Source organism: Scyliorhinus torazame, chromosome 13, assembly GCF_047496885.1.
Source record: "Scyliorhinus torazame isolate Kashiwa2021f chromosome 13, sScyTor2.1, whole genome shotgun sequence".
NCBI lineage: Eukaryota > Metazoa > Chordata > Chondrichthyes > Carcharhiniformes > Scyliorhinidae > Scyliorhinus > Scyliorhinus torazame.
In genome coordinates, this window is record NC_092719.1 from 51,591,503 (window position 1) to 51,619,335 (window position 27,833).

At 44.8% G+C, this 27,833-nt stretch overlaps 1 protein-coding gene across 2 annotated transcripts in view; it reads left to right on the plus strand.

The window, feature by feature from the left end:
* The window catches only part of cerk (ceramide kinase), a 102,032-nt gene that overhangs the window by 13,056 nt on the left and 61,143 nt on the right, over positions 1-27,833 (plus strand). The window contains exons 2-4 of one of the 2 annotated variants that reach the window (XM_072471466.1): positions 1,078-1,212; positions 9,077-9,199; positions 21,033-21,158. In XM_072471466.1, coding sequence (XP_072327567.1) covers positions 1,078-1,212; positions 9,077-9,199; positions 21,033-21,158 — 384 coding nt within the window. The remainder of the gene's footprint in view (positions 1-1,077; positions 1,213-9,076; positions 9,200-21,032; positions 21,159-27,833) is intronic. The other variant, XM_072471467.1, reaches the window with a different exon arrangement.

Genomic DNA, 27,833 nt, shown 5'->3' on the forward strand with positions numbered 1-27,833 from the left:
TTGAAAAAGGAGTAATTTGACGTGTTAAGGGGAAAAAGTTGGATTGTGGAAATAAATTGTACAGCTCTTTCAAAAGAATCACCAAAATCGGCTAAATGACCTTTCCTGTGAGATTCACTGATTAGATAGTCGAGGTGATGGTTATCATTATTGCTTTGAGAATGATCTAAAAGTATGTAGAAGGTTATATTGTAGGGCAGGGAGAGTCACGTTCTGTCAAATGCTATCTGTGGCATATTGTTCTGAAATGATTTGTCTTTTTGAATTTTTCCAACGCCTGTAGGCCACAAAGGCTTACTCCTGAACTAAGTGGTGGATTTTTTAACTAGATCCCAGAAGGTAGATGAATACAATTTCTACATCTCTTAGCTCAAATTTTGGGCCAGATTTAATTTCTTCTGCTTACTGCGGTTCTGAGTTGGAGGTTAACTTTGAGCCAAGACGTTGTGGCCAATGTATTACTTAAATTGCAAAACTTAATAAGTCTTAACTTTGTTACTAATATATTATACACTGTAACCAATGAAGTCTGGAAATCTATTGTCCAGAAATATCAGTTATCCAAAGACATTTTGAGCAGACGCCATCAGCATTTTAGACCAGTACTTTGGGAGCAGAAACGTGGCAGGTACAGTATTTGGAGATATAATTTTATAATATTTCAGGTAAATATTTATATCTATGCATTTGTGGTTAGGCGTTCTGTTGTTATTCTATAAGCATTTCAGACTAGAGGTTACAATGTATTTTCATTTTCCAATACTTTAAGATACATGTTGTATATAGGACCCAGGAAGTTCAAATCCTGCAGAAGCATCATGCAGTCATTGCATTAAAGGATAATTTCATTCAAAGCGTTGTTTAAATAATTAAACTCCAGGTACAACTTGCAATTTACAAAGCGTACAACCTACCATAACTTTGCTTGTTACTTTCGATTTTTTGCAGCAAAGGTATTAGTCCGGGTCTCAAACAAAATTTATTATTTAATAATAGTTATGTATTAATATAATTAGTTTTCTAATGATGTTGCCTATAAAATTAATCTTAATTAAATAAAATCTGTTTATTTTCAAGCAGGGAGCAGCTCTGTGCCTGTCTGTGAGATTGTTGCTGTTCATGAAATTGAAGATGATGGAATTAGCAAAGAAAATGGAAGATGGCAGAAAATGCCCTCATTTTCCACTGAGCTAACATCGCATGCGTTCACAGGTACAGTTCATATTTCAACCAATACTTTTACTAAAATTTCATTCTGCTATATTTATGTAGATCATAATTCTGTAAGGATTTTTTTTTTAGCCTACTAGTTTTCTTTCCTGTCATAACAATCAGCAAGCCTGGCTGATTTTTTTTTTATTTCCCCCTCTACTGAACTCTGGATTATTGAGGTCAGTTATGGCATCTCTATCAGCTTAGTAAGCATATTCTGACGATTAGGTGGTTTCCTGCTCTGTATGACTCTCATTCACCAAGTAATCTGGGACGTTGAGCTGCGTTACTTTAACTTAAAATGCTTGGAGACTGTGAGTTTTATCATTTGTATGTTAGTTTTATTTGCAGATATAATTTTCGCCATTCCTGGCTTAGTTGTTTGCCCCACCCCTAAGAGAGCTGCCATCAGCTGATACTTATGTACATCGGCCATTTGGAAGTGCCATGAGACCTCTTTAAAATCAGTTTTGTCAATGGACTGTTTCTGTCAGTGTGATCACTTGTATATGGACAGCTATATAGATAGGAACTCTGTTCTGTAAATGAAACCTGGCAGATGTTTGCTTAATATTGGCCTTCAGTTGTATTTTTCTTTAGTACTCCTGCTATTTAAATATTGTACAAAACAAGGCTCTGAGCAGATGCTACTATATTAACACAAATAAATGTATCTAGCTCCTAATAGTTTTGTATTCTACTTTGGTGTGGGATTTTTTTTTTTCCTTTATCACCCTGCCCATGCCTCCTTATGTCCAAAATTGTTTTGTTCCCTAGATTAACAAAGTTCCTGATGTGGAAATTGCTATTTAGGCTCCAAGACGATATGATAACTATGGGTGTGGAATGCCATTCATCACATTGTCAGAAAACTAATGTTTCCATCACATCAGCTGACTGTTCAACAAATATGTGCTAACCTCAATTTACCTTCCAGGTAGCCAATTCATTTTTTGGTAAACATCTTTTTAAACCCCCCACCCCCCACTTGTCCTATTGCTCTGGCATTTCTCAACATACTTCATTTTTACTTCACCTGTTCCACTAAATTTCTTGTCTGCCACTCAGATTCTTGTCTAGAAGTATATTATTGAGGATGAAAATCCCTAGTTTATCAAGTAATTCTTAATATTTATTTCCTTTGACAATGGGGGGAAGCCATTTTTTATTTTATTTGGAGTACCCAATTATTTTTTTCCCAATTAAGGGGCAATTTAGCATGGCCAGTCCACCTACCCTGCACATTGTTTGGGGTTTTGGGGGTGAGACCCATGCAGACACTGGGAGAATGTGCAAACTCCCCATGGACAGTGACACCGGGCCGGGATCGAACCTGGGTCCTCGGCGCCGTGAGACAGCAGTGCTAAGCACTTCGCCACTGTGCTGCCCAATAATGGGAGAAGCCTTAATGGATTTTTTCCACTGCCTTTGGCTCCATCAAAGAGACCAATTCCAACTTCAGTTGTTCATAACTGGTATACATAATATTATTGATATTCTTTGGAAGCTCGCTGTAAAAACAGTTTTGGGTTTGAAGGCATGCTGCGCAGGTTAATCTGTTGACTTGTTCTTTCCCGTGTTCTGTAGCCTTTAATTTGTCAGGTGCTGTTTAATCAAATATTGGATATTTTAAAATACATGTGCGCTGACAATAAAATGCATATTTTTGTAGTGATGTATATTAGGATATCAACAACCTCTGACTGATGCAGGGGCAGTAGGCTTGAGTAATGTGCTGGCTTCTGCATTGCTCTTTGCCCGTGGACTGCAGAGCTAAAGGTATATAAACTTGGCTACATGCCTGGAGTTTTTCAGCTAGCAATTGAATACTGGTTAAATTTTAATTTTGAGACATAGCTGAGGGACCATTGTCTCTGCACTAAAAAGATTGAAAAGCAAGTTTCAAAATTCCTCAGATAATCTAAACTGCAAACTGTTTAAATGTCACACTGGGTTGCAGTTGCATTGGGGTGATTATGAACTTGGCAAGGGCTTATAACCTCAAGTGTGCTTTGTTCCAAAATTATCTTCTACCGTTTTTAAAAATAACTCTTGTAAATGTGATACCACTTCTAACTAGTGTAAATTGTACTTCACCTATTGGGCAACTTAACGTTTCTACGTCAAATTAAGAATACTTGGCTTTGTTTTACCAGACTCTCAGTAGCCCTTTTGTGTGTTTCTCATTCATGTAAAACACTTCCAGACATTGCTCTGAAGTCAGAATAAATCAATTGATGGTTTTGGGTAATGGAAATGTTTTTTTAAAGAACACTAAGAGTACTATAAGTTGTACAGGAAATTGAATAAATACCTTTTAAAGGGAGGAAATCTAACCTGGACTATGACGCACGTTCCTGAATGTATAGTGGTTGTTGAATAAACCTGTATTAAGCAAACTGTCAGCATCTGGAGGCAAAGTCTTTGGAGTTGTGCCTGGTCACAAACTAGGAATCCTACGTCGAGGAACTCGCGTCCTGACCCCCCCCCCCCCCAAAGCCTGTCCACCATCTACAAAGCACAAGTCAGGAGTGTAATGGAATACTTTCCACTTGACTGGATGAATGCAGCTCCAACAACACTCAAGACACTCTACACCATCCAGGATAAAGCAGCCCGCTTGAATGCTTCCCTTTCCACAAACATTCAAACCCTCCACCACCAACAAACAATGGCAGCTATGTGTACCATCTACAAGATGCACTGCAGTAACTCACCAAAGTTCCTTAGACAGCACCTTCCAAACCCACGACCACTACCACCTAGAAGGAGAAGACCAGAAGATAGCTGGAAACCCCACCACCTGGAGGTTCCCCTCCCAAGTCACTCACCACCCTGACTTGGAAATATATCGGCGTTCCTTCACTGTCGCTGAGGCAACATATGGAACTCCCTAACAGCACAGTGGGTGTACCTACACCTCCAGGACTACAGCGGTTCAAGAAGGCAACTCACTACTTCCTTCTGATGGGTAACTAGGGATGGGCAATAAATGCCGGTCTAACCAGCGACGCCCACAACCCATTAATGAATTTAAAAAAAATTATTCAAGGCCTTTTGTTTTGTTTAAAATTGCTTTTGAAGAATACCAATGTTTTATTAAGCATTTTTGTAACACTATGTGAAAGCTGCCAAAAAGTAACTAAATCCTCTTTTAGTGTTAATTTAGCGTGATTACATGTTGACAAAGAACAAGAACAAAGAAATGTACAGCACAGGAACAGGCCCTTCGGCCCTCCAAGCCCGTGCCGACCATGCTGCCTGACTAAACTACAATCTTCTACACTTCCTGGGTCCGTATCCCTCTATTCCCATCCTATTCGTGTATTTGTCAAGATGCCCCTTAAATGTCACTATGGTCCCTGCTTCCACCACCTCCTCCGGTAGCGAGTTCCAGGCACCCACTACCCTCTGTGTAAAAAACTTGCCTCGTACATCTACTCTAAACCTTGCCCCCTAGTAATTGACCCCTCTACCCTGGGGAAAAGCCTCTGACTATCCACTCTGTCTATGCCCCTCATAATTTTGTATACCTCTATCAGGTATCCCCTCAACCTCCTTCGTTCCAGTGAGAACAAACCGAGTTTATTCAACCGCTCCTCATAGCTAATGCCCTCCATACCAGGCAACATTCTGGTAAATCTCTTCTGCACCATCTCTAAAGCCTCCACATCCTTCTGGTAGTGTGGCGACCAGAATTGAACACTATACTCCAAGTGTGGCGTAACTAAGGTTCTATACAGCTGCAACATGACTTGCCAATTCTTATACTCAATGCCCCGGCCAATGAAGGCAAGCATGCCGTATGCCTTCTTGACTACCTTCTCCACCTGTGTTGCCCCTTTCAATGACCTGTGGACCTGTACTCCTAGATCTCTTTGACTTTCAATACTCTTGAGGGTTCTACCATTCACCGTATATTCCCTACCTGCATTAGACCTTCCAAAATGCATTACCTCACATTTGTCCAGATTAAACTCCATCTGCCATCTCTCCGCCCAAGTCTCCAAACAATCTAAATCCTGCTGTATCCTCCGACAGTCCTCATCGCTATCCGCAATTCCACCAACCTTTGTGTCGTCTGCAAACTTACTAATCAGACCAGTTACATTTTCCTCAATCATTTATATATACTACAAAGAGCAAAGGTCCCAGCACTGATCCCTGTGGAACACCACTGGTCACAGCCCTCCAATGAGAAAAGCATCCTTTCATTGCTACTCTCTGCCTTCTATGGCCTAGCCAGTTCTGTATCCACCTTGCCAGCTCACCCCTGATCCCGTGTGACTTCACCTTTTGTACTAGTCTACCATGAGGGACCTTGTCAAAGGCCTTACTGAAGTCCATATAGACAACATCCACTGCCCTACCTGCATCAATCATCTTAGTGACCTCCTCGAAAAACTCTATCAAGTTAGTGAGACACTACCTCCCCTTCACAAAACCGTGCTGCCTCTCACTAATATGTCCATTTGCTTCCAAATGGGAGTAGATCCTGTCTCGAAGAATTCTCTCCAGTAATTTCCCTACCACTGAAGTAAGGCTCACCGGCCTGTAGTTCCCTGGATTATCCTTGCTACCCTTCTTAAACAGAGGAACAACATTGGCTATTCTCCAGTCCTCCGGGACATCCCCTGAAGACAGCGAGGATCCAAAGATTTCTGTCAAGGCCTCAGCAATTTCCTCTCCAGCCTCCTTCAGTATTCTGGGGTAGATCCCATCAGGCCCTGGGGACTTATCTACCGTAATATTTTTCAACACCTCTTTTTGGATCTCAATGTGACCCAGGCTATCTACACGCCCTTTTCCAGACTCAACATCTACCAATTTCTTCTCTTTGGTGAATACTGATGCAAAGTATTCATTTAGTACCTCGCCCATTTCCTCTGGCTCCACACATAGATTCCCTTGCCTATCCTTCAGTGGGCCAACCCTTTCCCTGGCTACCCTTTTGCTTTTTATGTACGTGTAAAAAGCCTTGGGATTTTCCTTAACCCTATTTGCCAATGACTTTTCGTGACCCCTTCTAGCCCTCCTGACTCCTTGCTTAAGTTCCTTCCTACTTTCCTTATATTCCACGCAGGCTTCGTCTGTTCCCAGCTTTTTAGCCCTGACAAATGCCTCCTTTTTCTTTTTGACGAAGCCTACAATATCTCTCGTCATCCAAGGTTCCCGAAAATTGTCGTATTTATCCTTCTTCCTCACAGGAACATGCCGGTCCTGAATTCCTTTCAACTGCCACTTGAAAGCCTCCCACATGTCAGATGTTGATTTGCCCTCAAACATCCGCCCCCAATCTATGTTCTTCAGTTCCTGCCTAATATTGTTATAATTAGCCTTCCCCCAATTTAGCACATTCATCCTAGGACTACTCTTATCCTTGTCCACCAGTACTTTAAAACTTACTGAATTGTGGTCACTGTTACCGAAATGCTCCCCTACTGAAACATCTACCACCTGGCCGGGCTCATTCCCCAATACCAGGTCCAGTACCGCCTCTTCCCTAGTTGGACTGTCTACATATTGTTTTAAGAAGCCCTCCTGGATGCTCCTTACAAACTCCGCCCCGTCTAAGCTCCTGGCACTAAGTGAGTCCCAGTCAATATTGGGGAAGTTGAAGTCTCCCATCACCGCAACCCTGTTGTTTTTACTCTTTTCCAAAATCTGTCTACCTATCTGCTCCTCTATCTCCCTCTGGCTGTTGGGAGGCCTGTAGTAAACCCCCAACATTGTGACTGCACCCTTCTTATTCCTGATCTCTACCCATATAGCCTCTCTGCCCTCTGAGGTGTCCTCTCGCAGTACAGCTGTGATATTCTCCCGAACCAGTAGCGCAACTCCTCCTCCCCTTTTACATCCCCCTCTATCCCGCCTGAAACATCTAAATCCTGGAACGTTTAGCTGCCAATCCTGCCCTTCCCTCAACCAGGTCTCTGTAATGGCAACAACAACATAGTTCCAAGTACTAATCCAAGCTCTAAGTTCATCTGCCTTACCCATAATACTTCTTGCATTAAAACACATGCACTTCAGGCCACCAGACCCGCTGTGTTCAGCAACTTCTCCCTGTCTGCTCTGCCTCAGAGCCACACTGTCCCTATTCCCTAGTTCTCCCTCAATGCTCTCACCTTCTGACCTATTGCTCCCATGCCCACCCCCCTGCCATACTAGTTTAAACCCTCCCGTGTGACACTAGCAAACTTCGCGGCCAGGATATTTATGCCTCTCCGGTTTAGATGCAACCCGTCCTTCTTATACAGGTCACACCTGCCCCGGAAGAGCTCCCAGTGGTCCAGACAATGGAAACCCTCCCTCCTACACCAGCTGTTTAGCCACGTGTTTAGCTGCTCTATCTTCCTATTTCTAGCCTCACCTGCACGTGGCACAGGGAGTAATCCCGAGATTACAACCCTCGAGGTCCTGTCTTTTGACTTTCTGCCTAGCTCCCTGAACTCCTGCTGCAGGACCTCATGCCCCTTCCTGCCTATGTCGTTAGTACCAATATGTACAACGACCTCTGCCTGTTTGCCCTCCCCCTTGAGGATTCCCTCTACCCGTTCGGAGACATCCTGGACCCTGGCACCAGGGAGGCAACATACCATCCTGGAGTCTCTTTCACGTCCACAGAAGCGCCTATCTGTGCCCCTGACTATAGAGTCCCCTATTACTATTACTCTTCTGCGCTTTGACCCTCCCTTCTGAACATCAGAGCCAGCCGTGGTGCCACTGCTCTGGCTGCTGCTGTTTTCCCCTGATAGGCTATCCCCCCCGACAGTATCCAAAGGGGTATATCTGTTCGAGAGGGGGACAACCACAGGGGATTCCTGCACTGACTGCCTGCCCTTTCTGGTGGTCACCCATTTCTCTGCCTGTACCTTGGGTGTGACCACATTTACATAACTGCGATCTATGATTCTTTCCGCCACCTGCATGCTCCTAAGTGCATCCAATTGCCGCTCCAACCGAACCATGCGGTCTGTGAGGAGCTCCAGTTGGGTGCACTTTCTGCAGATGAAGCCATCCGGGACGCTGGAAGCCTCCCGGACCTGCCACATCTCACAGTCAGAGGACATTGCTCGGCAGTTCATTTTGAGTCCAGTTCTGAAGAAAACCCATGCATTAATCATATCACCGTGTAAGCTCATGTGCGAGTAAGAATTAAAAATACTTTCTTATTGGTTTCAAGTGTTATTAACCTCCATTTTATTGCTAGCATGGAGACAAACCATAAAGACGTTTCTGAACTGCATGATGCAGTTTGTAACCAGGCAACTGGAATGCAATGAATTCTAAGCTTGGTAATGATTTGAAATTCAAATCTCAGTTTATAATATACTTAATGGAATAATGGCACAATTTCAGAATAAAACTGTGCAATGTTACTGAAGAATTGTTTAGATGTTTTTTTTAAAAAACCTTCTAAAAGCCTTGGAAAGTGTTTGATGATGAATGGAGGTAATTCTCTTGGAAATGTGCCAGTCACTTGGTTCCTTCGATGGACAATTTGAAGACATTTGCGATCAAGGCCATGATGCATACAAGCAGATTTAGGCTGCCTAGGTTTTCCCTGAGAATTATTTTTGTAGCATTCCAATTACAGTAAAAAATATGTTCTAAATGTTCACATGCTGTCAACAAAGTTTTACAGTGATTCATATTTCTTGACGTAGAATTGCTGGTTTCTTCTAAGGTTTGATTTTGCTGTAAGGTTTGTAGATTTTATAAGATGAAATGAAGTCTGCTATCAACTCGCTTTTGCAGTGCTTATCCAACCACATTAGTACGTACTTATGCACAAAATTTTTTTCAACTTAAATTGAAGTGCTGCAAATTACTTCATAATTATTTCCTTTTTTATCTTTAGTATATTATGTGCAGAGATCAAAAGGGCACCATTGGGGGTGTAGTGAAGTGACCTTTATCTGCAGCGATCATCTACTCTGTAACCAGTGGGTACAAGCACTTAAGGAACTGTTGGATTTACAAGGTACTATATGTTTCTGTATTTTACAAGCCAAGATTACCTGAAGCAATGTGCAAAATTATTTGTTGTTCTTTCTGCCTCTCAGAAGCTAATTATAACTGAAATACTACATTTTCATTGTAAGCACAATGGTTTTGACTTCAACCTCGGTTTGACCCACTGTGTGCTACCTAGTTTGTAATGCTTTCATGATTGTGGGATATCAAAAGGGGCTTGTGTTTCTTTTGGAGTCTAATTCCGAGCAGTCCAATGTTCTCCTCTTGGCAGAGTGACCTGATTATTTGGGCATTTTGCCTGGCATGGAAAGATTATAGAATTAGATTAGCTAGATTACCTTCTACTCCAAACTGAGTCCACAGTTCAGATGTTCTCACTGTCATTTGTCCCTTAGACATTTAAACCACAGATTTGTCATGATGGTTGAATTTGTGGCTAGCAGTGGCAAATTTGTCAGACCTTTTGTTTTTCTGCCACCTTCACTGCAACCCGATAGCCAAAATGTGTGCACCATTGTGTTGTAGCACATTCACCAGGAAGATATAACACACAAGAATTTTACAGCACGGAAAGAGTCCCTTTGGCCCATTGTGTCTGTGTTGGCCAACAAACACCCATCTATTCTAATCCCATTTTCCAGCACTTTGTCTGTAGCCTTATGTGCTATGACATTTCATGTGCTCAACTACTTAAATGTTGAGGGTTGCCACCTCTACCACCCTTTTCAGGCAATGAGCTCCAGATTCCCACCACCTATCTGTATGCTCAATGGATTAATGTACAGGTTTTTCATGCACTGTTTCATACCAAGCCCCTGCACATTGATTGAATTTGTTTTGTCAGTTACTGTTGATGACAGCTTTGTTGATTTGGCAGGCTTCAGTTAGCCAAGTAAATCAAAACAAAACCAGTTGGGTCTTTGGATTAATTTCAATTCCAGTTCCTTAATCCTTCTTTTTCAGTAATTGATAGATGAACTGTGATTGTTGCTTCTCTTCATAAATGTGTCATTAAAAATAAATGTTCCAGTCTGGGGGCGCTGGCAACAGCGCCACTGCCGCTCCCTCCAAGGAGGTATAGCACGAGCCCAGTGGTGGTGGCTGCCCTCAAAATGTTGGGGCTGTGGAGGCGGCACAGGGGGGAAGTTGGGGCCTCGGTGTGGAACCCATTACGGGAGAACCACCGGTTCGCCCCAGGAAGAACAGATGGAGGGTTTGCGGTGTGGCACAGGGCAGGAATATGAACGTTGGGGGATCTGTTTGTGGATAGGAAGTTCGCGAGCCTGGGTGAGCTGGAGGAGAAGTACAGGCTCCCCCTGGGGAACACCTTCAGGTACTTACAGGTAAGGGCGTTTGCCAGACGGCAGGTGGTGGAATTCCCGCGGCTACTGCCACACACAGTACAGGACAGGGTGCTCTCGGGGGGTGGGTGGGAGTGGGGAAGATCTCGGAAACCTACCAGGTGATGCAGGAGGAGGAGGAGGCCTCGGTGGTGGAGGTAAAAGGTAAGTGGGAGGAGGAGTTGGGAGAGGAAATTGAGGAAGGGACGTGGGCAGATGCCCTGGGGAGGGTGAACTCTTCCTCATCGTGCGCGAGGCTCCGTCTCATACAGTTTAAGGTGCTGCACAGGGCACACATGACCGGGACAAGGATGAGCCAGTTTTTTGGGGGTGAGGGCAGGTGTGCTAGGTGCTCAGGGAGCCCAGCAAACCACACCCATATGTTCTGGGCATGCTAAGCACTGGAGGAATTTTGCAAGGGCGTAGCGAGGACAGTGTCGAGGGTGGTAGGATCGAGGGTCAAACCGGGCTGGGGGCTCGCAATATTTGGGGTGGCAGAGGAGCTGGGAGTGCAGGAGGCGAAAGAGGCCGGAATTCTGGCCTTTGCGTCCCTGGTAGCCCGGCGAAGGATTCTTCTTCAGTGGAAAGATGCAAGGCCCCCAAGTGTGGAATCCTGGATCAGTGATATGGCAGGGTTCATTAAATTGGAGAGGGCGAAATTCGCCTTGAGAGTGTCGGTACAAGGGTTCGTTAGGCGGTGGCAACTGGTCTTAGACTTCCTGGCAGAATGATAGACATTGGTCAATGGCAGCAGCAGCTCGGGGGGGGGGGGGGTTACTTTATTTTTGTTTTTGTTATTTACACTGAAGGGTCTGAGGGGGTGTATATACCTGTTGTGTTAAGTCGGGGTGTTAATGTTAATTTATTATTTATGTACAGGCGTGGGGGGGTGGGGGGTGGTATGGGGGTTGCTTTTCTAGATTGTGTTTTGTACTTAACCCTGTTGGGTTCTTTTTTTCATTTTGTTATTGATATTTTATGAAAACCTTTAATAAAAATTATTTATTAAAAAAAAAAATGTTCCCAGTACAGAAGTTATCATTGTCCACTTCTAGTTCAATAATTTGTAGATTTGGCTAAATCCACTAAGTGATTTACATTACTAAAGCTGTGAATGCATATTGACCTTTGTTATGTCGCAAGTAATTATGGAAATCATCCTTCAGCCAGAATTTAGGATTTGGATAAAATGTGCAAATTATTTTCTAAAACTATGTTGACTTAATTTTGGGTATATCTTTGGTGCAACAACATACTTGGGGGCTGGTTAGCACAGTGGGCTAAACAGCTGGCTTGTAATGCAGAACAATGCCAGCAGCGCGGGTTGAATTCCCGTACCGGCTTCTCCGAATAGGCGTCTGAATGTGGCCACTCGGGGCTTTTCACAGTAACGTCATTGAAGCCTACTTGTGACAATAAGTTTATTATTATTATTCTTTCTTGGAATTGAAATGTGTAAAATATTGCTGTCTTGGGATCATTTTGGTTAGTATTCTAAGTCTAAAATGCAACCATTTTTCTAGCTGCCCTATGCTATTTGGGTGTCAGAACCAAGATTTCTTAATTCTGAGAGGCACCCCATATGATCAAAGAGCTGTCACCATACATATAATTATTGCTTTTGTAGAGGTTATGTATTCTGAATTTAGCTGATGTAAGCTCCGATGAATTGTTGCGGTCAGGTCTATGTTTTAATGCATATGGGAAAATTGCGTGAAATACACAGCGAGTGGGCATGTTATTTGATATAGCCTCAAGCTAGGACATGAATTCCAAGTTTCTTATTTCACCAGAATTTAGTCGCTTCAGTTGTTGTACAGCTGATTTACAGGAACTGAAGATTGTAAAGTCCAAAAGCATGGTTAGAATTGGTGGGCACCTCTGATGGGCTAAATCGGCTCTTTCGGTTCTGGAAACTTGACATTGTGACTGCAAGAAACAAGATTCTGATGATCAGTGAGATCACTGCTCATCATTTCCTTCTTTCCAACTCTTGACCCACCTTCAACCTCATTGCCCATGCACCTCCCATCATATCGCTGGAGGAAAAAAGTTCTAGCAGACCCTGTTCTTCAACAAACTTCCAGCTGCCTTTTTTCCAGGATGAGAAATCGCCGCCATTTGGTGAAATTCCATCCTTTTAATTTTCTTCTGATCTCTGCCCAGGCTAGGGGAGCCATCAATCGGCACCTCTAAATTTAATTTGCAACCAGTTGCATTCTATGATTACATGATGTGGAGATTATGCCCTCAGTAGATGCTGCTTCCATATGCAACCTTCAGAGCATCTTCCTGTTCTGGGCTGTCTTTATGGTGCTGCCTCTACTGTTGGAAACACTGGCATAGAACAGCTGGATCTTCTCGTCCAATCTGAGGTTGTATTACTGATGGATTAACTCAGCTCCCACCCATCTGGAGACCACCACTCAGCTTCAGACTCTGACCCTGAAGGGAGGGAGATTCCAGCTGACTGTGGTCTCATCCCCTGCCCTTTGGGGGTCTGAGCCCCAAGGGCCTGAACTCTGATCATCCCAGGTAGACAGCTCCCCTTTCCCCTACAATGAGGATTTAATTAGTGGTGGTTGAGGGTGAGCTGTCGCTACCCACCAACAACCAGGAGGAGGGGGACCAACTGCTCGAGGAACATTTGTTTGGGGCCGAGGAGATGCTGCTGGAGCGGCCGCAAGGGGAGGAGTTGAGCCAGGGCAGAAGGGGAGCTGTGGTAGATGGAGGAAGGAGCAGAGGTTGGGGAGGGGAGTGGAGCTGAGGGCCGGGAGCAGGGCAGTGGGGAAGGGAGTGGATATAGTGAGGTTGCCGGGGGAGGGGAGTTGGAGTGCAGGCGTGGGGAGAAGCAGGGGTGAGGCATGCGGGCAGACCATGGGGTAGTGGACGAAGGGGCAAAGGGGGAGCAGGAGCAGGGGTAGGGGGAAGAAGCAGGGCCATGGCCTGAGGGATGTGAATATGTTCAGGGGTGAAGTGGCAGTAGGGGATGTGGAGAAAAAGGAGTCTGTGGGAGTGGAGAAGGTAGCTTCGGCGGGAAGCCAGGCCAAAGCATGGGAGTGGGATGGGGAGTGCAGAAGGAAGAGGTAATTTAATACAAATGCATAGGTCCTCTGCCTTGATGGTAATAGAAGGTAAATGAAGTGAAAACTAACATGTCTACCCACTTGAAGGGTGGGATTTTCCCCTCATTGCATTGAGTATGGCAGCAAGCATTTTACCCATTGGCTGAAACGGTGGATTTTTGCAGCATATTATCCCCATTCCGCTAAATGAATTATGTATGCAAGGGAAACACGTTAGTCAGGGCGAGCAGCCTGATTCGCCCGCCCTGCCGTGAACTCACTGTTTCCTCACTCAAGGTGCCATATTTAAATGCACAGCTTTCTTAAAAGTTTGCACTGAAGACTTGGCTCCCAAAGGGATGCTCCTCCAAAATTCTGTGACGCCTCACTGGAATACTACTTGTATGCAGTCGGGGTCTGCCGCAATATTCACTATCCCTCTGAAGACTGGAGGAGGTCCACTAACCAACCTTGCCACTATAGCGTGGCAGGTGGTGACAGCAGTGAATAGCGCCTATCAAGTACAGAAGAGGTCAGCCACCCAGTGCAGAAAGAGGATGGATGAATGATTGAATCTGTGCCACCAGAGTAAGTCAACCATCTCATCACTGTCAACTCATACACTTGCAACCCCATCACATATTCACTGGAATCTCGCACTCTGCCAACTTGAGGGTCATCTCTCTCACACACACACACATCTTCATCTGGGTTAATCTCTTCTGGAGCTTGTATCCTCATCCTGTTCATAGCTCCACTCGCTCCCCATGCATCCTTATCATCTGCACTTACATGCATCCTGTTCATACTCCATTTGTCTTTCTGCAGGACAAGCTGCAACACGACACCAAGGTCAACACTCACAGAATGGCTGCTGTGACCCCGTCACCTACCGCTCCACAGGCTGAGGAGGGTCACCTGTCCCACATCAGGACACCCAGACCAGGGCCCTACAGGTTTCGGCCTTGGATCACCCGCCAAAGTCATCGTAGCAGTCAGCGGACTGCCCCCAGCCCTGCTACCGATGTTGGCGATGCACCCAAGCATAGTTTCAGGCTTAGGAAAGCTAAAAATATTAAGGAACGCAGTAGTGGCACGAGTGTTCATAACATGTAGATGATGTTCACAAATGGAAGTAGAATCAAACCCATTTCATATCTCTTGTCTACGCCTCTTTTTTATGATGTGTGTGTTGTCAATCCGGTCTGATACCATAGGCCCTTCCCCCACTTAACACAGTTGTCACTATCATGTTTCTCTCGTCTATGTAGTGTGTTTCCACATCACCACAGTGTATGCCCCTTTTTCAGTTCGTTCTTGCTATCATTGATACCTCAATGTTAAGTGTGCTTGTGGAAGGAACGCCATTCGCCTGTTTTGCACAGCCCTGTCATGTTTATTCTTGATGTGGAGATGTCGGCGTTGGACTGGGGTGAGCACAGTAAGAAGTTTTACAACACCAGGTTAAAGTCCAACAGGTTTGTTTCGATGTCACTAGCTTTCGGAGCGCTGCTCCTTCCTCAGGTGAACGAAGAGGTATGTTCCAGAAACATATATATAGACAGATTCAAAGATGCCAGACAATGCTTGGAATGCGAGCATTAGCAGGTGATTAAATCTTTACAGATCCAGAGATGGGGTAACCCCAGGTTAAAGAGGTGTGAATTGTGTCAAGCCAGGACAGTTGGTAGGATTTCGCAGGCCAGATGGTGGGGGATGAATGTAATGCGACATGAATCCCAGGTCCCGGTTGAGGCCGCACTCGTGTGCGGAACGTGGCTATAAGCTTCTGCTCGGCGATTCTGCGTTGTCGCGCGTCCTGAAGGCCGCCTTGGAGAACGCTTACCCGGAGATCAGAGGCTGAATGCCCTTGACTGCTGAAGTGTTTCCCGACTGGAAGGGAACTTTCCTGCCTGGTGATTGTCGCACGATGTCCGTTCATCCGTTGTCACAGCGTCTGCATGGTCTCGCCAATGTACCACGCTTCGGGACATCCTTTCCTGCAGCGTATGAGGTAGACAACGTTGGCCGAGTCGCAGGAATATGTACCGCGTACCTGGTGGGTGGTGTTCTCACGTGTAATGGTGGTATCCATGTCGATGATTTGGCACGTCTTGCAGAGATTGCCATGGCAGGGTTGTGTGGTATCGTGGTCACTGTTCTGAAGGCTGGGTAGTTTGCTGCAAACAATGGTTTGTTTGAGGTTGCGCGGTTGTTTGAAGGCAAGTAGTGGGGGTGTGGGGATGACCTTGGCAAGATGTTCATCTTCATCGATGACGTGTTGAAGGCTGTGAAGAAGATGTCGTAGTTTCTCCGCTCCGGGAAAGTACTGGACGACGAAGGGTATTCTGCCGGTTGTGTCCCATGTTTGTCTTCTGAGGAGGTCGGTGCGGTTTTTTGCTGTGGCGCGTTGGAACTGTCGATTGATGAGTCGAGCGCCATATCCCGTTCGTACGAGGGCATATTTCAATGTCTGTAGATGTCTGTTACGCTCCTCCTCGTCTGAGCAGATCCTGTGTATACGGAGCGCTTGTCCATAGGGGATGGCTTCTTTAATGTGTTTAGGGTGGAAGCTGGAGAATTGGAGCATCGTGAGGTTATCCGTGGGTTTGCGGTAAAGCGAAGTGCTGAGGTGACCGTCCTTGATGGGGACGAGTGTGTCCAAGAATGCAACTGATTTTGGAGAGTAGTCCATGGTGAGTCTGATGGTTGGATGGAACTTATTGATGTCATCGTGTAGTCGTTTCAGTGATTCTTCGCCGTGGGTCCAAAGGAAAAAAATGTCATCGATGTATCTGGTGTATAACGTCGGTTGAAGGTCCTGTGCAGTGAGTAGGTCTTGTTCAAACTTGTGCATGAAGATGTTGGCGTATTGGGGTGCGAATTTGGTCCCCATGGCTATTCCGTGTGTCTGGATGAAGAACTTGTTGTCGAAGGTGAAGACGTGATCCAGAATGAAGCGGATGAGTTGCAGAATTGCGTCTGGAGATTGGCAGTTGTCGGTGTTGAGTACTGAGGCTGTTGCAGCAATGCCGTCGTCATGGGGGATGCTGGTATAGAGTGCCGAGACGTCCATTGTGACGAGGAATGTTCCTAGTTCAACTGGTCCATGGGTGCTGAGCTTCTGTAGGAAGTCCATCGTGTCGCGACAGAAGCTGGGCGTACCTTGTACGATGGGTTTCAAGATGCCCTCGATGTAGTCAGAGAGATTCTCACACAGGGTCCCATTGCCTGAAATGATAGGACGGCCTGGTGTGTTGGCCTTGTGTATTTTCGGTAGGCAGTAGAGATCTCCAATGCGTGGGATGAGAGCACGTAGGGTGCTCTGAAGATCTGGATCCAAGGTCTTGATCAGTCTGTTAAGTTGGCATATGTGTTCCTTGGTCGGATCTGCGGGTAACTGTCTGTAGTGTTCTTGGTTGTTCAGTTGTCGGTATACTTCTTTGCAGTAGTCCGTTCTGTTCAGTATGACCGTGGCCCCTCCTTTGTCTGCTGGTTTGATGACTATGCTGCAGTTGGTCTTGAGAGCGCGGATGGCATTGCCTTGTGCTTGGGTGACGTTCGGGGCTGTCTTGTGAATGCGACTGATGAATCTGGCATTGACGCGACTCCTGACGGCTTGAGCATACATGTCGAGTCTAGGGCAGCGGCCTTCCGGAGGGGTCCAATTCGACTCTTTCCTCTTCGGTTGCCGCATCGCAGATCTCTCGTTCTGCTGTTCTGGGGTTCATTGATAGTCTGCTTGGGTTCGCTGTTGGCCTCTTGGGGTTTGTGGAAGAATTCCCGGAGCCTCATTCGGAGATCTCTGGATCTGTAAAGATTTAATCACCTGCTAATGCTCGCATTCCAAGCATTGTCTGGCACCTTTGAATCTGTCTATATATATATATATATATATATATATGTTTCTGGAACATACCTCTTCATTCACCTGAGGAAGGAGCAGCGCTCTGAAAGCTAGTGACATCGAAACAAACCTGTTGGACTTTAACCTGGTGTTGTAAAACTTCTTACTATGTTTATTCTTGGTTGTATGAGATAGAGGCAGAGTTGTTCTCCAATCTCGTCTGTACTCTTGAAATTTGAAGGTATAGTGTACAAGAAGAGATGCATCATCATATGAAGAGTCATAAACTCCATGTGCTTTCTATTATCCAGCAGGGTTTTCATGTTATGAGCCTATACTCAGCTCATGTGCGCTCTTGTCTCCCAAATGCGTCTCTGACTTTGAGAGTACATGTGCAAAACTGACCAATAAGTGGGAACACCCTCCCAACTCAAGTTGTCAAAGCCCCCTTTCACCACAATATTGCCTGGTGCTTGAATCTCCAATCTTGAGTATTTCTGAAATTGTAATTGTAATTGTCTGTGCATTAGCTATTCTCCAGTCCTCTGGGATCTCTCCTGTAGCCAATGAGGATACAAAGATGTTAGTTAAGGCCCCACAATTTCCTCCCTTGCTGATATTCTGGGGTAAATCCCATCCGGCTCAGGAGACTTATCTACCTTAATGTCTTTTAAAACACCCAATACCACCCCCTTTTTGATGTCAACATGACCCAGACTATCCTCACACCCTAACCAAGAATCATCTTCCACAAAGTCCTTTTCTTTGATGAACACTGATGCAAAGTACTCATTTAGTACCTCGCCCATTTCCTCTGGCTCAACACATCAATTCTCCCCATTGTCCTTAAGTGGTCCAATTCTTTCGCTGGTCACCCTCTTGCCTTTTACATATGAATAAAAGCTTTTGGATTCACCTTAATCCTACTTGCTAAGGACTTTTTATGACCCCCCTCCTAATTTCCCGCTTAAGTACCTTCCTACTTTCTTTATACTCCTCAAGGGTTTCGACTGTCCCCACCCTTCTAGACCGTACAAAAGCCTCCATTCCATTTCTAGACCGTACAAAAGCCTCCATTTTCTTTTTGGCGAGGTTCGCAATATCCCTCATGTTCCAAGGCTCCCTCGAGTTCCCATACTTATCCTTCAATCTCTCAGGAATGTAATTTTCCTGAATCCTAATCAACTGTCACTTGAAAGACTCCCACATGTCTGATGTTGATTTACCCTCCAACAGCTGTACCCACTCCAAATTCTTCAATTCCTGTCTAATGTTATCGTAATTTGCCTTTGTTTAGTACCTCATCCCTGTCCAAAAGTACCCTAAAACTTACAGAATTGTGGTCACTACTCCCAAAATGTTCCCCGACTGAAACCTCAACCACCTGTCCAGGCTCATTCCCTAAAACCAGGTCCAATACTGGCCCTTCCCTAGTTGGACTATTTACATATTGCATCAAGAAGCCTTCCTGGATACACCTTACAAACTCTGCCCCATTCAGGCCCCTAGCACAAAGCGAGTCCCAGTCAATATAAGGGGAAGTTAAAATCCTCTACCACAACAACCCTGTTACTTTTGCACCTATCCAAAATCTCTCCACCTATCTGCTCCTCTATCTCTCGCTGGCATTTGGGGGCTGGTGATAAACGCCCAACATTGTGATTTTCCCCCTTCCTGTTCTTTAGCTCTACCCAGATTGCCTCATGGGGTAATCATAGTCCTCTGGGGTATCCACCTGCAGTACGGCTATAATATTCTCCTTAATCAGTAATGCTACTCCCCCACCCCTTTTACATCCCCTCTATCTCTCCTGAAGCATCTATATCCTCCAATGTTCAGCTGCCAATCCTGCCCTTCCATTAACCACGTTTTTGTGATAGCCACATCGTAGTTCCAAGTACTAATGTTCCTCTTCCCTTAAAAACTGTCATGATAGTCCACCCTTTGTCCTTACCGCCTTCCTTTTTTCCATTTTTGTGTGTTGTAGCATAGCCAGTAAAGCGTAGAATCCCTATAGTACAGGCGGAGACCATTAGTCCCATCGAGTTTGCACCGACCCTAGGCCGACTCCCCCATCCTATCCACCAAACCTGCACATCTCTGGACTGTGGGAGGAAATCGGAGCACTCTGAGAAAACCCACGCAGACACTGGTGAACGTGCAACACCCACACAGTCACATAAGGCCGGAATTGAGCTTGAGTCCTGCGGCAGCAGTGCTATCATTATGCCACTGTGCTGAATTCGAACAGATCTCGAGCAGCACTTCCCCTTTCCATTTCTTGTGTCACATCTTTGGCTTTTCCTTCTTATGTACATATTGCTCTTTAATTTGTAGGCATGCTGCAAATAATTTAATTCCTGCCAAAACTCCATTCTTTGGCCCATCCATACCCACCCCACACTGCATACTGGAGCTGAGCCAGACAATGCACAATTGCAGTGACCTGAAGCTTGGTCCTGACATTGTAGCTCACATGTTGTTACCCTCAAGTATTTGTGTCTCCGATTCCATTGGTGATCTGTTTGGCTACAATGTAATCTTAGTATTCTGTACGTTAAAGCACATCTCCGAATAATGTTCAAGAAAAAGCTTACTCTAAATAACTCTCAAATCATCTTTCAGAGCACCTCTTCAGAGTTTAAAAGGTAAGTATGGTTTCAGCCAAAAAAATGCCATCTCTATGGGAAATTGTGAAACACCTCAAAATGCTGGCAGTGCAGCACACGAGTATAAGTATTTTATTGAGTTATTTGAACCCAGATGTTTACAACCTCCAAATGGATTATTTTCTGCATACATTTCCTGTGTATTTCTCTTGCATCAGCAAATTTCTTGGGGAAAATGCTGAATGAATATATTGTAGTTTTATTATAGACATTTATGCTTTGCATATATCTTAAGTATTGAATGTGGAACTTGTTTTTTAAAAAGCACTTAATTTTGATCAACTTTTATTTTCAACATTATCTTTGCAATTTTCTCTCAATTCTCAAGTATTTGACCAATGAAAATTATGTCAATGCCCTGTTAGCGTATAAGTTTGAGGAAATCTCAGAATATTGAGTTGCCTCAATTCCAGGGAGCTTAACCCCTGCCACAACCCCTTTGAAATTTTTGATCATTTGCTTTTTCCACTATTGGGTGGGCTGCACTTGGGCAAGCCTTAATGCTCCCATAACACCTTGGGACATTTTACTATGTTAAAGGCACCATATCACTGATAGTTGTTGATAACAGTTGGCTACAGGGCAGCATTCACAGATGCAGGTCACATCCACTTTGACTATCTTAAATGTTGCTGGCAAAGAGACATCTCAAGAAGGGAAGTTAAACTGAGGGAGGAAGTACAGGTACAAATGGCTGGGAGTGCTTTTCAAAATGTTGTGTAAAGAATTTTGTTGCCCATTGTTACGTAGCAAGGGAAATAGTAAGATTTCACATTGTGTTTAAGGTGCTAAGCGAACTGAAATCTCCATTATCATGCATGCTGACACTCGGATATTACTCAATGCTTTTTTTTTTGCCTCTTTAATTTGCCAGAGAAGTTCAGTTGTGGTAAAATGTTTGGTTTATTTTCTTTTCCAGCTATGCGACCAAAGCACTTAATCGTATTTATTAATCCTTTTGGAGGGAAACGATTGGGGAAGCAAATATATGAAGATAAAGTCGCCCCTCTGTTTCGATTAGCCTGCATTTCTGCTGAAGTGATCGGTGAGCTATTAAACTAATATTTCAGTGTCTGACCATACAATGTGAAAGGCAGGAAACAACATTAATGACTGCTTTCAGACTAAACTGCCTAGTGCTAAAGGAATAGATGTATGTTTTCTTGGGAAGGTACGTTTTGTGTTTGTGACTTGGTTTGCATGGATTTTAACAATCGTTATCCAATTATTTCCTCTACCACCAGTTACAACACTAACCTTCATTCCCTCTTGGGATATTAACCACTTCCTGCAGTGGGGCCAACGAGTCCTGGGTAATCCCACTAAACAAGATAAACAAGGGACGGCATGGTGGCACAGTGGTTAGCAATGCTGCCTCGCAGCACCAGGGATCCGGGTTCCATTCCGACCTTGGGTGACTGTGTGAATGGAGTTTACACTTTCTCCTTGTGTCTGTGGGTGTCCTCCGGGTGCTCCGGTTTCCTCCCACAGTCCTAAGATGTGTAGGTTAGGTGGGGTTATCAGGGGAGTGGGTCTGGGTAAAGTGTTCTTTCAGAGAGTCAGTGCATACTTGATGGGCTGAATGGCGGCCTCCTGCACTGTAGGAATCCTATGGTTCTATATACTTTCTTCCTATTTCCCACACACCTGCACTGCCAACAACTAATTTAATTGAATAATGATCAACAATAGAGGCCTTGCTAACTTCCACTTCAGCCAGGGTACCGAGGGCAGTATCCTTCACACAGGTTCGGCACAGATTGGGAATCAAATCTGGGACCTTCGTCATTTTTATAACTTGTCAATTCACTGCTGTATCCAAGTGAGCAACGATTAAACTTAAGCAAAATATCTTGCCGTTAGCATTTGTTCAGTGATGTGTTCACCTTAAGATAATCTTGAATTACTTGAGATTTTCATCGGCTGCTTTACAACTCAACTAACTGCAACTAGTGAAACATTATTGACAGTTGTACAGTCTGCTGACCTGTAAACTTAAATATTACGTAGTTTTTAACTTTTGAAAAAAGGTGACTTCCTTATCTACTGGTTATTTTCCAAGCACCCCTTATCCTGACTGACTTTAACAATTGAAATTTTAACATGGTATTTTTCTAACGAGTAATATGTTCAGTTCAAAAAATTGATTCCCCCCCCCGAGTTGAGAGTATTTCGCAGATGGTGCCCCCTCTCACGTGTTTTGTTGCTTCCCTGTGCCAGGGCCATGCTGGGAAAAAGCTGCACCAATTCTCACCCATGTGAATCCCAGCCAGAGGACCGGAGGTTCACGAGGGCTTGGAAAATCCATTGCCAAGCCTGATAATAGAATGCAAATGGGTAATTTTGCTGGCGCGGGGCATTAACTTAGCTGCCGCCGCCAGCGGGGGTGACGGCAAAGAATCCAACCCATTAATTCCGCAAACTTGATCTCGCTATTGATTTTAATGATGGGTGTTGGTAGGGATGGGGGCTGCTGCTGAGTTGTCGAAATTAGTTACTCAGCATTTTTGATAAAGGTCTCTGGAGTAACGCAACAGTCATTACAATTTATGTCATGGCATGCATAATGGCAAAAGTAACTTGCATCATAATTGCCTGAAATTTCTGAAGTGTAATAATGGTATATGCTATAATTGTGTCCCCAACGGTGCAGGCTTTCAGCAATTTAGGTGCAACTCCTAAATTCAAATTATTTTGTATGGAGGAACTTTAAGGAAATGCTTAAATGCTCTGAATATATGAACATTTAATAGCTACATACCTTTTTAAATATCTAACTTGACCTCCCTTCCAAGTATACTGTAAGGGGTACAAAGTATACATCAGGAACTATAGATTGAACAGATTCTGAAGAATGTTTATAGCTCAAATGATTGTTATAGAAAGGTAGAAGCTTAAATCTAGGGCCACTGTAAAGTGAATTACATTTATGTGAGGAAATTAATAACATGCCTACAACTTAATCCAGTAAATCTGATTATAATGATTTAGATAGATTTCAATTGCACAAATTTCTATAAAATTGAAAGGAAAAAAAATCAAACATGAGACTTTGTGGTGTGCTGTTTAGTCATTTACCATCAACATGTAAGAGTCCAGAGGTATCTTTTTAGTGCTGTACCTAAAGATTCATGACTCCGCTGAAAGTAACTGTTTAAGTAGTTAAAGTTAAGTGTTGTCAGCTAGTCTGTTCCTACCAAACATGATGTACCTTCCAAATAATGTTGATGCAAATGGTTATCTGTTGTAGTTTCAAGGCCCCTGTAACACTGAAAATTAGTAATTTGTGGCCAACATCATGCTGTTAACCCTATTAGAGAGGGAAGGTGCCTCCCTCAAGGGTCCCCATTCACATTGGAGATCCAGCAAGGTCCCCCCTTCCCCAGCCTCAATTCTCACCTCTCCCACTATGATACTTACCTAGCCTTGGCCCTCCAGGACTTTAATCTGGGGAAGGCTTGTAGTACAGTCCTGGCTACTGTTAGAATGACAGAACTGATGACCAATCTGATTGAGTAGTAGCTTTCTGAGGCAGGGAGAGAGAGAAAGAGAGAGAGTAAGGTAACACATTGAATTGGGGGCTTCTTCTGGAAGTTTTCAGTGAAAAGATCTTTAGATCAGCTTTGATATCTACCATCTATCCACTCTTCTGTTTCATTTAATCTGTTCATCAGTTTGCTGTATTTTAACAGCACTATTTTATTCAGCTGGCTTTGAGGTAAATTTCTGGCTTCTTGTCACCATCCCGTCAGTTATCTAACACCTTGAGTGTGATCTGAGGTAGACGTAAAAGTGAATAATTTTCAACTTTCTAAAAGTTTGTGTAATTGAATGCATCACTTGGCATTTTTATTTGGTGCCTTTCTTATCTGTGCAAGCATGGATACCAATTTTGCTAATTATGTCATTTATACTATTGTTTTCCAGTTCATGGTGCAGCTCACTGAGACATTGCAATCATAGGGTTTGTATAAGTGGAAAATGAGGCCTAGTAGTATTGTGCTGACAGGTCTGGCACTTGTTCAACTTATTACTGTTGCACTGTAAACCTATACGGAAAGCTGCTGCTGAGCTAGGTACCATATCCATGCAGAAAATGACTGACTGATTTTGTTCTAGTCTTGCCCTTTTATAATACAACTTTTGAACTAAACTGGAACTGTAATAATGTGCAATATTGGGGGGAAATTGTTATTTAGATTTACTGTGCTGCATCGAGACTTGACAGAGTGGCGATCGGCGAAATTGTGTTGGTTCCATTGTAACATGGGACATGTTGAACTACATCATTCCAAATTCACATTGCAATGTAGTACACAAATTGGAGTCTCCCTATAAGTACTACATGGTTCTCTGTTCTGCTTGCAGATGTGACTTGTGAAGACAGACTGTACAGGCTACGCACACTTGTATACTGTGTATTATTGCACATGCAGAGCCTGGTGTATGTGTACTGAGTGTAACCTGGCCTGTACAGATGAAGTGATATATTGAATACACCTCTCTTATACAAGTGGATGTAATATTGACAAAACAGATTAGATTATTGTTCAGCATTTTTTAATGTTGCAAAATAGACTGGTTAAAAAGGTGAATATTGCTTGCTGTCGAATTTTAGCCTTTTTCATGTTAGTCACCTTGGAATTTGATTAATTAAAGCAGGATAAATTGTCCTGATGCAGTGTGCATTAGTGGGGCAGCACGGTAGCACAGTGGTTCGTACTGTTGCTTCTCAGCGTCATTGACCCGGGTTCGATTCCCGGCTTGGGTTACTGTCTGTGCGGAGTCTACACGTTCTCCCCGTGTCTGCGTGGGTTTCCTCCAGGTGCCCCGATTTCCTCCCACAGGTCCCAAAAGATATGCTTGTTCGGTGAGTTGGGCATTATGAATTCTCCCTCAGTGTACCCGAACAGGCGCCGGAGTCTGGTGACTAGGGGATTTTCACAGTAACGTCATTGCAGTGTTAATGTAAGCCTACTTGTGACAATAAAGATTATTATAAGAGCTTTATTTGGAATTACTGAGGACTTGCCATTTTTGCGGTATGCAATTTTTGACTTGCCCACAGCCATTACTGTTAAGGCAGGCAGCATGCAGACTTGGTGGGGGCCCACACTGCTGATTACCTGAGTGCTAGGTAGGGGCCTGAACAGCATTCGCAGTGAACACGCGGCGCAGGCAATCTCCTCTTAAAGGGGAGCTTGCACTGAATCACTGAAGGAGCTGCTGCTGAGTATTTAGAATTGCAGTATTAACAAGTAAAATAGAACATTAGGTAGAGAAAGGGCACCCAGATCTATGGATGAGGCACTTGGAGGCCTTGGTGATGTAGGTGGACAGTAGGAGAGAGCTATTTTTCCACAAGAGACCAGGAGACCTTCAAGGACCACCTGCATGAGGTAGCCATGAAGGTCAATTCTTGGAAGTCCGGCCCCTATGAACCTGGCAGCAGTATCACAAGAAATCTGATGATCTCATGGGTGGCCACGGTCAGTGAATTCATCTTCACGCGACATCTCTTACTCATTGCTCTGCTAATCCTCGAGCTGCTCAGACTCCGAGGCAATGAAACTGCAGCCTCCATGCCCGTCACAGTCTTTGTGTGGACAGGTCACCAAATTTTCTGCCCTCCCTGTGAGGATGCAACAACTCTTATACAAAATCTATAAACTCACCACCTTGTAATACCAGAAGTTATTCTAAATTGCCACATCTACAAGTTGGGTGCCTGATCCTTAAATAATGCTACTGCTAGGCCGTCTTGCAGCTGAAAGCATGTTGTTCAGTGAGGGATAAGCAAGGACATTGAATGGAGCTGCGTAGTCCAAATTTGTAAGTGGAAGGCCAAAATCAGCTGTAGGAATGTTTAGCATGACAATATTTCTTGAGAGCCTTTCAGCACATACTGGGGCGGGGGTGGGGTCCATTCAAGTGCCCTTCCAGCTGAGGGTACCACCGTAGGTGTGGCTGAAGATGCTGTACAATCCACTTCTGAAGGGTCTCTGGTTGTTGTAGCATCACTCCAGTGGCACCATAGATCCAAATTATGCTCCCTGCGTGTATAAAACCCATGCATCCTATAAAACATAGCAAATATACTACTGTGGGTAATGGTTGGATAATACTATAATTTAAAATAATTTTATGTACATCCCTTCACAGTTCAGCTTATGTGCTTTAAAAAATATAATTGTCTTTCACCAGGCGCACACAGACAGCTGCTGAATGGATTATTGCAGGGTTGCCTTATAACTTTGTGACCTATTTGCCCAGATGTCATTCTAATTATATTGTTCTGAAGTAGATTGGGTTTGCCTGAAGCAACAGTCCATAAAAAATAGCGATAAGTGTTCCATGTTTTACGTGATGGGTATAAGTAATAACACCAGTGTGATGATGCATGGTTACGTGGACAGAATAAATATGAGTATCTTATTTTGTGCTTCAATATAATGCAGATTTGCAGACTTATCAGGTGACTGAATTGAATGCTTCAAAGGTTAAATAACTGTTATATCGTGTGATAGACTTCTCAGTAGCATTCCCCCAAGTCTGCTTAGAAAATCTGCCAACGAGGAGAGCGGTCGCAGGCAACGGAGCTCCGACAGTCGCCTCCCGTTTCCGGGGGAGAGACAAAAAAACAAACCGCGGAAACCGGCCGGACTGCCCCCCCCCCACCCGCGCGCACGGCAGGAGAAAACGCGGGGACCGAGCCAGCGGCAGGGACCGACCCCCCCCCCCCCCCCCCCCCCCCCCCCCCCCCCCCCGGCAAGGCAGGGGAATGCCGGGACCGAGCCAGCAGCGGGGACCGATTTCACTGGTCCTAACGCAGGGGAGCTTGAAGGGCAGAGTGGACGAACAGGAAAACCACTCGAGACGGCAAAATGTAGGAAAGTGGGCCTTCCAGAGGGGCTTGAGGGTAGAAACCCCACGGCATACATGGCTGAGATGCTGGGTAACTTAATGGGGAGGAAAACTTTCCCCAACACACCAGAAATGGACAGAACACACCGGTCGCTGCACCCGAAGCCCAAGGCAGGGGTCATCCGAGGGCAGTTATAGCTAAACTGCTTTGGTATCAGGACAGGGAAAAATTTTGCGCTGGGCCAGGCAAAACAGAAGCTGCAAATGGGAAGGGCACTTCATTAGAGTCTACGAGGACATTGGGGCAGACCTAGCCAGGAGACGGGCCGAATTCAATAGAGCGAAAGCAGCTCTTCACAAGAACGACATACGTTTTGGTATGCTGTACCCAGCGAAACTCTGGGTCACATACCAAGAAAGAAAGTACTTCTTCACAGCCCCCGCCGAAGCAAACAAGTTTGTCGAGGAACAAGGGCTGGAAAGCCGACAGCAAGGGTAGAAATAATGGGCCGTGGCAAGGGGCAACCGCATGTCGTGGGGGGGGGGGGGGGGCCGCTGTGAGGCAACGCCAGGCCCCGTCCCTCCCGCCACGGCAAGCGCACCCTGAACAAAAAGCAAACCACTACCTGACTGAGGGACCGCTTCAGGTGGGAGACCAGGTCCTAGCACGAGTGAACAAGAGTAGTGGAGAAGGGAGAGCAAGCGAGAGGAGAGCAGGGGAGGACGGGAAGAGCGGGCAGAAAACCGTAGAGGTCGTGCAAGGGAGAAGCGAGACATTAATCCCCGAGAGGGGAGCCACCGCACTAGCAGGCAGCATGCGCCGGAGGCATGCAGCAAAGCGGACCCAGGGGGACGG